Here is a 13,029-nt window from a genome sequence, read left to right as displayed (position 1 = left end):
TCCAAAGGACATTGCCAATCCTGTCAAGGCATTGCTTGGCGTGTGCTGCGTTTCTAATCCAAAGTCCTCGGCCAGAGTTTCATTTTGGCAATCACAAGGTCAGCCAGTGGGACCATTGATCAAAAAGTTCAAAGGCAATTTATAGTTTTCAAAGGACAGTGGCACTCCTGCCAAGGCATTGCTTGGCGTGTGCTGCATTTCTAATCCAATGTCTACACAAGTAGGAGAGGGACTTTAACAGTAATAAGAACCCAATTGAACAGGAAATAAGACTTTCAAACTAGGAACAGGTTTCTTCAAATATTGAAAAATAGTGTATTATAAAAGTTATGAAATTTTTCCAAAAATCATAGGAGACAGGAAACGTTCTGCAATTTGTTGAGCAAAGAGTGTTGAATGTGATCTCCCACTGTACCAAATTTGATGAGGATAGCTCAAGAAATGAGGGCGGGAGAGCCCTGTAAAAATCCCCACCCCCCAGTTTCCTTTTTTTTTTTTTTGCGATTGCGCATGAGCGTTCACCATTTTAGAAACATTAAGAATCATTACAAATTTTCGGAAATATCTGAAATTTTTGGGTGAAAAATTCGGAAATACTTTCTATTTTGAAGCACCGGCACCCCCTACTTTAGAAACGGGAATTGAAACATTTTTTCCATCGATCGGACAAGCCTAGTAACTGGGCTTTCCAAATGGGAGGAAGTAGTCCCTGGCCGATCTATGAGCAGGGCCGGCCCCACTCATGCGGCAGCTGACGCCGCCGCCTCGGGCGCAGGCCCGGGGGGGCGCCGTCAGGCTGGGCGGGAGGCGGGGCACCGCCCTGACGGTGCCCCGCCTCCCGCCCAGTGCGCCCTGGCCCGTCTGGCCTGCTAGAAAAGGCCAGACGGGCGAGCGGGGGTAACGTGGGAGGCGGGGCCAGCTCTGACGCCGCCCCCCCGCCCAGCGTGCCCTGGCCCCGCCTCCCACGTTGCGTGGGAGGCAGGGCCAAGGCACGCTGGGCGGGGGGGGGGGAGCGGCGTCAGAGCTGGCCCCGCCTCCCACGTTACCCCCGCTCGCCCGTCTGGCCTGCTACACAAGGCCAGTCGGGCGAGCGGGGGTAACGTGGGAGGCGGGGCCAGCTCTGACGCCGCCCCCCCCGCCCAGCGTGCCCTGGCCCCGCCTCCCACGTTGCGTGGGAGGCAGGGCCAAGGCACGCTGGGCGGGGGGGGGGGGGAGCGGCGTCAGAGCTGGCCCCGCCTCCCACGTTACCCCCGCTCGCCCGTCTGGCCTGCTACACAAGGCCAGACGGGCGAGCGGGGGTAACGTGGGAGGCGGGGCCAGCTCTGACGCCGCCCCCCCGCCCAGCGTGCCCTGGCCCCGCCTCCCACGTTGCGTGGGAGGCAGGGCCAAGGCACGCTGGGCGGGGGGGGGGGGGAGCGGCGTCAGAGCTGGCCCCGCCTCCCACGTTACCCCCGCTCGCCCGTCTGGCCTGCTACACAAGGCCAGACGGGCGAGCGGGGGTAACGTGGGAGGCGGGGCCAGCTCTGACGCCGCCCCCCCCGCCCAGCGTGCCCTGGCCCCGCCTCCCACGTTGCGTGGGAGGCAGGGCCAAGGCACGCTGGGCGGGGGGGGGGGGGAGCGGCGTCAGAGCTGGCCCCGCCTCCCACGTTACCCCCGCTCGCCCGTCTGGCCTGCTACACAAGGCCAGACGGGCGAGCGGGGGTAACGTGGGAGGCGGGGCCAGCTCTGACGCCGCCCCCCCCGCCCAGCGTGCCCTGGCCCCGCCTCCCACGTTGCGTGGGAGGCAGGGCCAAGGCACGCTGGGCGGGGGGGGGGGGAGCGGCGTCAGAGCTGGCCCCGCCTCCCACGTTACCCCCGCTCGCCCGTCTGGCCTGCTACACAAGGCCAGACGGGCGAGCGGGGGTAACGTGGGAGGCGGGGCCAGCTCTGACGCCGCCCCCCCCGCCCAGCGTGCCCTGGCCCCGCCTCCCACGTTGCGTGGGAGGCAGGGCCAAGGCACGCTGGGCGGGGGGGGGGGGGAGCGGCGTCAGAGCTGGCCCCGCCTCCCACGTTACCCCCGCTCGCCCGTCTGGCCTGCTACACAAGGCCAGACGGGCGAGCGGGGGTAACGTGGGAGGCGGGGCCAGCTCTGACGCCGCCCCCCCGCCCAGCGTGCCCTGGCCCCGCCTCCCACGTTGCGTGGGAGGCAGGGCCAAGGCACGCTGGGCGGGGGGGGGGGGAGCGGCGTCAGAGCTGGCCCCGCCTCCCACGCAGCGTGGGAGGCGGGGCCAGGGCACGCTGGGCGGGGCCAGGGCGCCGGTGGCGGGGGCGCTTTTCAGCGCCCCCGCTTTACATCAAAAAATATCTCCGGCCGGCCCTGTCTATGAGTTGAGCATTGCCATGAGGAATAGCTTCCTCATCCACACTCCAGACTCCAGCCAGGTTTTCACAAATAGAGCAGAGAGGTTCCAGAAAAAGAGCAACAAGAGTCAACTGTTCCAGATCTCTGGAGATAAAGCTCCTCTTGTGTCTCGGATGGTGTGTCTTTGGGCATTGCTCTCCATCCTTATGGGGAGAGCCCCAGTTGGGCTTTTTCAGTCACATAAAAGCATGGGAGGAGGGTCTCTCCTGAGAAAGAAGCTGGAGGGTATTCCAAGATCAGGTCTGCTGAGTCTGCATTGTAAAAGGCCACCCGACCTCCTTCATAGTTCAGTGTCACGCGGATCCTCTTGGGCTCCTCGCTCAGAGTCAGAGATGGGCACTCATTGTTGTCGGAGGAGAACCTGTATGCACTCTCCCACTTTCCCACTTCCCAGAACCCAGCGTTAGGGCCAAAGTCTGGGTCCTTTCTCTCCACAGACTTTCTTGCAATTCCCACAGACCATCCTTCCCCATTCTTCACAAGGACTTCCCAGAAATGCCTGCCTTCTGTGAATCCATTCTGTCCCAGCACATAAGCATAGTCACAGAATCTCTCAGGATTGTCAGGAAGATTTTGCCTTTTCTCTCCATCGATCACATGTCTGAGATCTTCAGAGAGGATGAGCACAGGATGGGCTGTGTCTGGATCCAGAGTCACATGTGCTGTTGGTGGTGGAAACAAATGAGGGGTGAAGAGAGAATGAATGAATTAATGAATAAAAGTGTAAACTGATAGAAGACCAGTTTCCATCTGATTCTAAAAAACAACACAGAAATATTCCCTCGCTCCCACAAATCTAGATTGATTCTACATTATGCTACTCTACTTCTTACAAGCAACACTTGAGCATGAGTTGGTGGGATGATGACTCTGGAGACCAGGGTTCGATTCCCTCTCAGTCATGGAAACCCACAGGATAACCTAGTGCCAGTCACATACTCTCAACCCCAGAAAAACCTATTATAGGATCGTCTTGGTTTGCCGTAAGTCAGAAAGAATTTGAAGGCAGACTAATAATCTGGTTTTATGCCAATATTGAAGTCCCACATATTTCATATTGGGGTAGGAGACGGATTCTTTATCTGGGGAGGCATAATGTGTGCCACTAAAGTAAGCTTGAAGCAAAGCACCATAAAAAGTCATTTTTCAGGTTCTTTTGACTCTCTGCATTTTCTGCAGAACTTAAAAAAATCTACTTTTTTAATCATAACTATGAGAAGCCAGAAACCAGACTTTGTACAATCTCAAAGAAGACCTTCAATTTAAAGCCATTTCCTCTTAACCTGTGCTGCATAACATAGCGCTCAGTAGTTTGAGAGAGGAAACTGTATTCATTTTCCAGTGTCAATGTACCCTGAGAGAAAGGGAGAAGGTTGTTTGTTTTGTTGTGTTTGGCTCTGCTGTATCTTGCATAGTTAAGGCTGAGTAAAAAGGGAAATAAATGGAGAAAAATCATGCCTAAATGCTCCCTAGGAGCCAGGATTACTAAACCAAGGCTATTCTACTTTAATCTACTTTTATTGGGCTGGGCTGTGGCGCAGCTGGCTAGTAACCAGCTGCAATAAATCACTACTGACTGAGAGTCATGAGTTCGAAGCCCGGGTCGGGTTAAGCCCCCCGACCATTACCTAAGCAGCCGAAAGACAGTTGCATCTGTCAAGTAGGAAATTTAAGTAGGCTTTATGTGAGAGGCTGATTTAACTTATTTACAACACCATAAAACTGCCAGCAACATGCCGGAAAGGAATGAGGAAGTACAGTCACTAGTGGATTGTGAAGCAACAGCTCCCCCTGTGGCCAGAATCATGAAGCTGAAAATGTTAAATGCCTCTGTGTGTGTCTATACTGTATCTTGTTTGTCTGATGGCATTGAATGTTTGCCATATATAAATTCACTGTAATCCACCCTGAGTCCCCTTTGGGGTGAGAAGGGAGGGATATAAATACTGTAAAAAAACCAAAACAAATAAATAAATAATCCAGAGTGGAATAGTGATTTAAGGGTTACGCAGTGTTACCCACTGGGTAAAATTGGCCACCTTCCACTCTCACAGCCTCAATGCAATGCTCTATGAACCCATCTGTTTGTTTGTTTACCTTTTTCCTGCTGAAGCCCAGATTCCAGAGAGGCTGGAGAGAGAAAGGAAAAAGTGAGGCTCAACACAACATGGTGACTCTCAGAAACCCAGGAGGAAACAACACAGGAGGGCTGAGATCCTGCACCCAAGAGACGTAGTGGGACTTCACTCACTGAGAGTTACGTCTCATTGATTAAAATCTTCTCTCTAAGAGTCTCCACGTCCTCCAGTGTGATGCAATTGTAAACTGCTCCAGGAAGTTGGCTATAGGGTCAACCTGGGAAACTACAGATCCCTACAGGAAACGCCTCTCTAAGAATCTCTAGTCCTCCAAGTGCAACTTCTTTCAGATGGTCAATATCTCACGGGGCAACCTATGCCCCTTCTACACTGCCATATTAAATCCTGATTATCTGCTTTGAATTGGATTATATGGCAGTGTAGACCCATATAATCCAGTTGAACGCAAATAATGTGGATTATCTACTTTCATAATCTGGATTACATGGCAGTGTAGAAGGGCCCCCAGACATTTTTTGAGTGGATTCTCTCAGATTTTTTTCATCCACATTTTTCCCTATTTCTGGGAGATCCCACATCCTTAAGCCCTGTGAATGCGGGTGGGCTGGCTGTCCAATGTTCATATTCACCTTTGAATGAAGATCATGAAATACTATGGATTGCTGATAAAGAAATGGGTGCCCCACAGCATTTGCTTTTCCTAATGTATAACTTGTACTCAACCAATCTTCACATGGACCAGAGTAAGCCTGGTCAGGGCCCTCTACATTTTCATTTTGTTTTGCTTCACAACTGAAATGTGATTCCACACTTGAAATAAAATGGAAAAGAAAAAAAAATCAACAAAGCAAACTGATACAATTTTGTTTCACATATTCTTGCAGATATTCTCCCTTACCCCTGAATGACTTCATGATACCCTCCAGAAAGGGATTGATATCACAGACGTCCCAGATCTTCCACTTCAGGGCAGGAGGAAAGGCTGCAGAAGTCTCGGATTTCTCCTTATTCTAATACCTGGAGGAGAAAGAACAATATCAGAGGATGCAGTTTGACGCCACTTTAACTCTCCCATGGCTCAGTGCTATGCAATCTTTTATGGGGCTTTCTCTGCCAAAGAGTGCTGGTAGATTCGAGAGCATTGAGCCATATCAGTTCAAGAAAATTTTAAACCGTGAACTTTAAATTTACATTATCTTGGTACTGCATTTTAATCTTTGCATTGTGTATTTTAATATATATGTTTTGCAATGGTGTGTTGTAATGTACATATTTTATGGCATGTAAGTGGTGTGCTTTGGCTGGATTGTGTCCTGCCTCGAGTAGTGAGGAGAGGTGGATAACAAATCATTGTTATTGTTGTTATTGTTGTTGTTGTTATCACATTGCATTAATTCTAGAGTGTAGATGCTCTACAGAATCATAGAATCGAAGCGGTCTCGTTGGCCATCAAGTCCAATTCTGCCTGTGAACACCAGCCAAACACAGACTCCTGCGGTGCCCTGCTGCTTTTGAGAGTCATGTATGTTGTATGTCAGCCTGCTCAGCCTGTGATTGTGCCTAATGTTCCTGTTCAGCCTGTGTCCGATGTTCATGGTGGGAATGATGTTCAGGATGTTCAGATTGATGATGTTCCTTTTGATGGGCTCGGGCTGGAGCTAAGTTCAAATGAGAGACCTGAGAATAACAGAATAATAACAGACCTGAGAATAACAGCCTGAAAGCGCTTCTGAGATTGTTTTCCCAGGTGGCAATGATACTGAAACCTTTGCTAGAAGGCAGAGTTTTAATAAGTACAGGCAAAACATTCAGCATCTCAGACGCTTCGCTCGTTTACAACAGAAGAGAGATAACAGCCAATTATGTAGTGGGAAAGGAAAAAAGAATTGTTTTTTTTCTCTCAGTCATGGATTTTGGAAAGGGTTTATGGTACTTTCGGTTTTCAGTTGAGTCAACGTCTCTGAACCATGTCGGTCTAGCTTTCAAGTGCTTCATATATCAAAATATTATCAAGTTCAAGTTTGCCTATGGGACTTTGCTGTATTGATTCCTGGTTTCTTGTGCCCTGCTTCATGGAGTTGTTATGAAACTGTGGATTTGATTTTCTGTTGAAACTCTATAGTTAATCTTGGATACTTTTGGATTGATTCTTTTCTACTATTTTCTATTGCTTTGCCTTTATATATTCTACAATAACCTGCTTGCTGGTTTTACCAACCTGGTGTGCTGTTTACAGTCAAAGGGTTCCTGACTTGGAGTGTGAGAATGTATTTCATGTGCAAATCTGAGCTTTAGTGGGAGGAGGAGAGGAAATTAACTTACCCCTGTAAGAAGCTTCTGGTATCCTGTAAATGAAGGAAAGGAAGAAAGAACTCAGCAGAGATCATTCTCATACAGCTGAAAAAAACAGGGCATCCAACTAAAACAAATCACTGACAAACCCAGGCAGGCAAAGCAGCCCTCCCTCCACAAACTAAGGAGGAGACAAGTAGATCTATGTAACCACTGGCACTATTTTGCAAGCAGCTTTTTGCCGAGCCATCAAAACACTGGTCAAATGCAAGCCCCAATATATTAGGAATCTGCTATAACTGACTTCTCTGGTTGAATTAGTCTGCAGTACCTTTCATGTTGTTTGATTCGTGTCTGGACATTGCTGCATTCGATGGTCCCTATCCAGACATGAAAGGCACTGCAGACTAACTCAACCAGAGAAGTCAGCCATAGCAGAGCACTTGATGAACCAACCTGGACACAGCACATCTGTTCCGTCCCCCAGGACGATGGTTTGCCTTACCTATTGGTCGTTTGTTTGTTTTCCCTCCTTTACATTTTGTTTCAGCCTCTGGCTGCAAAAGCCCAGGAAAGGTGGCTTGGAGTCTGCAAGAGCTGGCTGCAGTCTTCTTTGCAATGATTGGTCAAAGAGTACAACATCTTAGGACCGCCCTTTTTTAACCAGGGTCTAGTCTCCATTTTGGAGCCTCATTTTGGCTATAGTCTTCCAATGTGCTGCAGCTGTGCAAAGCTAACTGGGACAAATCATCCTCAAAACCAGGCCAATCTAAGCCTATCCAAATTAGATAAGTATTGAATTATACTGATCTGGAATAGAAAATCTAATTAGAGGAGCAAGGTTATTCCGTCGCTTCTAGAACTAATCTTTGCTGTAAAGATAGGGAAGGAAAGAGTTTCTCCTTCTATTATAGACAGCGTGATTAGGGTGTAGTGGTTTTATAATCACCTTTGCCTTCTGGAACCAGGGATAATTCTGTAACTAAAACCTATAGAAATGTGTTTCATTTTCTGTAACTTTAAGATCTGTGGCAAGTTTACAACTTTGTATGAATAAACATCCTTTTTTTTTGAAGTTTTCCAGACTCAGTCGTTCAATATTTTTAGGACAGCTTATAGGGATTTGCAGTTCGCCCGGATAAAGGACGGCACGTTTCAGCTTTATAGTTTTTTTTATTGTCTGGCGGACGGCACACATCATTTGAGAACACAGAAATGCTGGACCACTCCAACATCTATAATGTCAGACAGAGAGGCCACTGAAATCCACAAGGATGTGGACAATTTCAACAGAAAGGAGGAAACCATGAAAATAAACAAAATCTGGTTACCAGTATTAAAAAAAACATTAGAATCAAGACAGTAAATAATGAAATAAATATCTGATCTTTTAGAGATGGACCCCAAGTAAGTCTCAAATTCATTTGTTTCTTATTTGCCTTCTAAACACAGCATAAAATTAATGTCATACAACCGTTTGTGTACATAGAACCATGAGAAAACTGAAGTGTCACTGTCTCAGCCACCCATGGGAACAAGATGGGCCTTACCTGGAGGAGTTCACTTGCCGGCTGCTGATGCTTCTCCTCCATCTCTTGGATGAGTTTCGAGAGAGAGGAGAGTTCTTCAGAGAGTCTGGCCAGATGTTCCTCCCCTTTGACTGAAATCTCCTTCTCCACCTCTTCCATTTTTGCCAGCAGATTCCTCTCTTGTTCTTCTAGAAACTGATGCATGTGTCTGAATGCAGCCACAGCCTTTTTCTTCTCCCTTTGGGTTTTCTCCTAGAATATTGGAAAAGAGAAACAGGAGAGAGAGGCAGAGAGAGGGTTTTTGGAATGAATTCTCCGCATTCTTTTGGAGTGGGGTTTTGTCAGGACCCAGGCTACAGAACACCAATAACCATGCGCAGAGGCCAGATTCTATCTAATATCTTTATTTTAGGAATATATAAAGTCAATAAAAACAAGTGAAGAATAAACTTCAGAAGTAGACCTTTCAGGAAAGGTCAAATATAGTCCAGGAAAATAATGTCCAATATGAGATATTAGAGTCCAAAGTTATAATCCATTAACCGAAACACACACTTTGCCAAGCAATAGTGTGGGGAGATGACAAGGTCTTTTAGTCCATTGAAGCTTGACAACAAGGCTAGAGAACAAACTGGATTCTTGGCAAACAAGACTTGATACGAGGCAAAACAAGAAGCAAGAACAAGGTCCGTGGCAAACGCGAAACAAGGCAGGCTTGAACTTGATCCGGGAAACAAGGAACTGGAGTCACACACGATCTCACTCCTCGAGCTGACGAATTGACTCCGCAAGGTTCCCCTTGCGGCAAAACACCTATATAGGATCTTGTTTTCCCGCCAAGGAACACTTTCCCTGGAGAACAAGAAGTGAAACCCAAACTGTGTCCAGATGCATGACTCCTTAGAATTTCCCAAGGGAAACAGGCTTAATCAGCTAATTGTCTGGCTGCGATTCTGAGAGACCGGCGATTAGCCTCCCTCGCCCCTCTATCTCTATTATAATTGTCCTTTCGGGAAAACGGGGGAGAATTCTGCCCAAGGCTTGTTTGGCTGGATTCTTGAGGACAAACATCAACATCCTGCAGGTGAGGAGACTGAGGAGGCTCCGGCTCTGGCTGAACCGGCAAAAATCCCATGTTTTCCTCTTCGTCTGTCGCAATAGTACTAGGAACAGGACTACAAGGCCCATGAGTCATCACAGGTTTACATCTCTTCAGAAAGAAAATGTCAATATCTAGTGGTGAAAGTGCTTTATGAAGACCTACAAGGGCTAGCCACTTGAATAGGTTTAGGGCAATATTTTCTGTAGGCTATCAGGTCTCTTATAATGTGGGATAGTTTTGACAAAATGAATTCAGTTTATTCAGACTCACATTCAAGGCTATAATACATTCTCGTTTTTCAGTAGCAATGCCACTTACGAGCAAATCCTGGCTTTCCCGTGCTGCGTCTGCTTTGTGGGCCAGAATGTCTCTTTCCTTCTTCAGAGTCTCCAGAAAATTCCAAATCTGATCCTAAAGATGAAAATAAAGTTCTTGGTCACTGCTTTTCTTCAAGGTTTAGAATGGTTTCCAAGATCATGCCGTCAACCATACCACATTTATTGAATTTTATGGGAGCTTTGGACAATGTTGACCTCTACTGGCAGACCTCTGTTCTTTTGCTAATACTGCTTCCACAATTTTCTTTACTCAAAAAAACTTCTCTAGACATAAAAGGTACAGTACCTGAAAATCCCAGGTTTTATTCCTGTACTAATCAATTTTATTTTGGAGATGTACATGATGGATGCTATCACAGGAGACAGGCAAACTACTGCATCGCTATTGCATGATGCCATGTTCATCCTGCTGCCGTCTTGCCTCCTCTCCATGATTATCCCATCCCATGTTATTGTCAGTGAAAACCAACCTACAGTTCACAATCCCACAACGGTCCTGTCACTTCCCTTGATGCAATGGGTCCCCTTCTGAGCCAGCAAGATGGGAGCAAAATCACATCAGGAGCTGGGATTCTCTTCCCCTTCACTCCTTCCACTCTCCCTTGCTAATGCAATATTTCACAGTTATATTTTCCTGTGTTATTTTTCAAAGTTTAAAACATGAAATAAAACTGCTCTAAAACACAAATCAATTCCTCAAATTGCACTGAAATAATAAGGATCGGCTGAAGTATGGGTTTCCAGGGTATGCAAAACTGCACTGATGAATTGCTGAATTGGCAGAACTAAGCCAAGGAAGAAAAGTGTGATATTAACGTCCTCAATTCCGTATGGCTCTGCTGTCAGTGAGAACCGAAGTGCAGTGGACTAGTAGGTTTGTGCAATAAAATCCAATATATTCTACACCAAAGCGTTCTTATTCCTGCTTCCCATGTCAGTTTAATTTAACCTAAAATTTTCTAAAATATAAGGAGACTCCAATATGCTTAGATTCAGCACATTCAATCATGAAACAGTTATTGACATCAGGAAGTTCTTGCTAATGGTCAGGGACCTTATTTTGTCTGCTGCTCAAGTCTCATGGTGCAGCTACACTGTATTTATTTATTTCATAGAATCATAGAATAGTAGAGTTGGAAGAGACCTCATGGGCCATTTATTTCCAGCATTTATACCCGCCCTTCTCACCGGGGGGGGGGGGGGGGGGACGACTCAGGTTGGCTTACAACAGTTGGCAATATTTAATGCCAAGAACATAATAATAAAACAAAAACAGTACGTATAATCAATTAAAACTATTAAAATACATCATTAAAATACATTATAACAATTAAAACATATGTAAATTAGATCCATTTGTCTAAAAACCTCATGCTTCAGCCTTCAATCGGACCATGTCTGTAGAGTTAACACACTTTAACTGCCAGGGCTAAATGCTATGGATTGGAGAAATATGGAACCACCAACCACAGACCTGTATTGTGGGGTGGGGATGCACCACAACACCTTGTTAGGGGTCCTGATTTTACCTCCTCCTACCTTGTACTCCTTTGATGCTTCATCCAGAGGGATCACTTTGTGGTTTTCATGCTCCTTCGATCTGTCGCACACCAGACAGATGGGGGCTTCGTGGTCCTTGCAGAAGAGCTTCAGGGGCTCCTGGTGCCTCTGGCAGACTCTCCCCTTCTCTTCCGCCTTCTGGCTCCCCAATTCCTTGACTAGCTCCACAACATTGGCCAGCTGCCTGTTTGGCCTGATGTCCCCTCCCTGCACTTTCTCCCTGCATTGTGGGCAGGAGGCTTCTTTCTCCTCCCAGTATTGATCCAGGCAGGATTGGCAGAAATTGTGCCCACAGGAGAGGATCACAGGCTCCTTGAAATACTCCAAGCAGATGGGACAGGCCAGTTCTTCGCAGAGCTTCTTCACAGGGTCTCCAGAGGCCATGGCTGCCAATGCTTCTCCACCCCAAAGACCAGACAAAGTTAACAGCCTTACTTTCGTTTCTCAGCCTTTCTCTTCCAGGAAAGCAGCTGGTGACTCCGCCTCTGCCCAACCTCTGGCGCTGCAACCTCTGAGCTCTCCAGATGCCTCAGCCTTTGGGAACGTGTACATGAGACCCTTCCCCTTTCTCTGTCTTTCTGGGCACTACTCAAGTTCTCTAAACATGTAACCCCCTTACTTCTTTGGCTACTGGTGCATTTCCAGATACAATACATTCAAAAGGCTGGTTGCAACCTATACATTCTCAACAAACATAACTGAACAAAGAAAAGCCATATTCATTTCAACACATTTTAAAGGTTTTTAACTATTTCATGCCAGGTTGAAGCAGATTTTAAAGTCTCAAAAACAGTCAAACCCGCCTCACTGCAGGAACGATATCCGTGGTATGCTGGGACCGGAAATTGTTTCTTTTAATCGTTTCCTGAATTATCCATGATTTTTTGTACTCGTTCTCCATCGAGGAATGTATTCTTCATGAAAACAGGAATCAAAGGTCCCATCTACACCGACCATTTAATGCAGTTTCAAAGCAGTATTGAATAAAGTGGGTTTGCTGCACATTTCCGGCTTTTTTCCATAGGTGTTTGTTTTCTAGCTGTCACAGATTGAAACTAGCTTTGAACTGTATTAAATGGTTAGTGTAGATGGGGGCTTGTACTTTCAAACTGCACATGTGGAATAAAGATTGAATGTAAAGCCATGTTTTTTGAAGCATTGAAAAGAAGCCAAAATTGGCACTCAGCAAGGCTGCATCTACACTGTAGAATTAGTGCAGTTTGACACACTTTAATTGCCACAGTTCAATGCTACAGAGTTCTGGAATTTGTAGTTTGGTGTGCTACCAACACTCTTTTATAGAAGCTAAACTACAGCTCCCATGATCCCATAGCATTGATCCATAGCAGTTAAAATACGTTATGAGATACTTTGGAGATGGGACCCAAGTCTAAACACATAATTCATTTATGTTCCATATACACCTTATACGCATAGCCTGAAGATATTTTATATGTAGTATATTAAATAATGTTCCTGAAACAAAGTTGGTGTACATTGAACCCTACAAAAGCAAAGATGTCGCTATCTTAGTCACCCTTGTGGACAATTTTGAGTTTTGAATTTTTGAGTATTTCGTATTTCCTGATAAGAGATACTCAATGTGTGCCTTTCCATGCCCATGATTCCTAGCACTGGGTGTGTGTGTGTGATTAGCATTTAGAAAACCATCTGTTCCATTGCAAAGCAAAGGTGTCACTCTCTCAGC

General features: G+C 46.6%; 1 protein-coding gene across 1 annotated transcript; it reads right to left on the bottom strand.

Moving 5' to 3' along the window:
• Positions 1-2,356: 2,356 nt before the first annotated feature.
• LOC107982514 (zinc finger protein RFP-like) lies at positions 2,357-12,556 on the bottom strand. Its single transcript, XM_062969308.1, has 8 exons — positions 11,301-12,556; positions 9,742-9,834; positions 8,343-8,573; positions 6,823-6,845; positions 6,735-6,789; positions 5,399-5,510; positions 4,499-4,531; positions 2,357-3,063 (listed from the first exon to the last, which is right to left on the bottom strand). Exons 1-8 carry the CDS (start codon positions 11,703-11,705, stop codon positions 2,546-2,548), a joined length of 1,470 nt encoding a protein of 489 aa, XP_062825378.1. The 5' UTR covers positions 11,706-12,556; the 3' UTR covers positions 2,357-2,545.
• Positions 12,557-13,029: the final 473 nt, after the last annotated feature.

The sequence above is a fragment of the Anolis carolinensis genome, chromosome 2 (assembly GCF_035594765.1).
Source record: "Anolis carolinensis isolate JA03-04 chromosome 2, rAnoCar3.1.pri, whole genome shotgun sequence".
In the NCBI taxonomy this organism is placed as follows: Eukaryota; Metazoa; Chordata; class Lepidosauria; order Squamata; family Dactyloidae; genus Anolis; species Anolis carolinensis.
Note: the sequence above shows the minus strand (reverse complement) of the source record. Positions and strands in the feature narration are given on the sequence as shown.

What these genes read in the sequence shown, in the direction of transcription:
- LOC107982514 (XM_062969308.1), bottom strand. Translation starts at nt 11,705, where the DNA reads ATGGCCTCTGGAGACCCTGTGAAGAAGCTCTGCGAAGAACTGGCCTGT. An exon ending in GGGAAAGCCAGGATTTGCTC is followed by an intron (nt 8,574 to 9,741) that starts GTAAGTGGCATT and finishes CCAATATTCTAG; the next exon opens with GAGAAAACCCAAAGGGAGAA. An exon ending in AAGTCAGGAACCCTTTGACT is followed by an intron (nt 5,511 to 6,734) that starts GTAAACAGCACA and finishes TCCAGGTATTAG; the next exon opens with AATAAGGAGAAATCCGAGAC.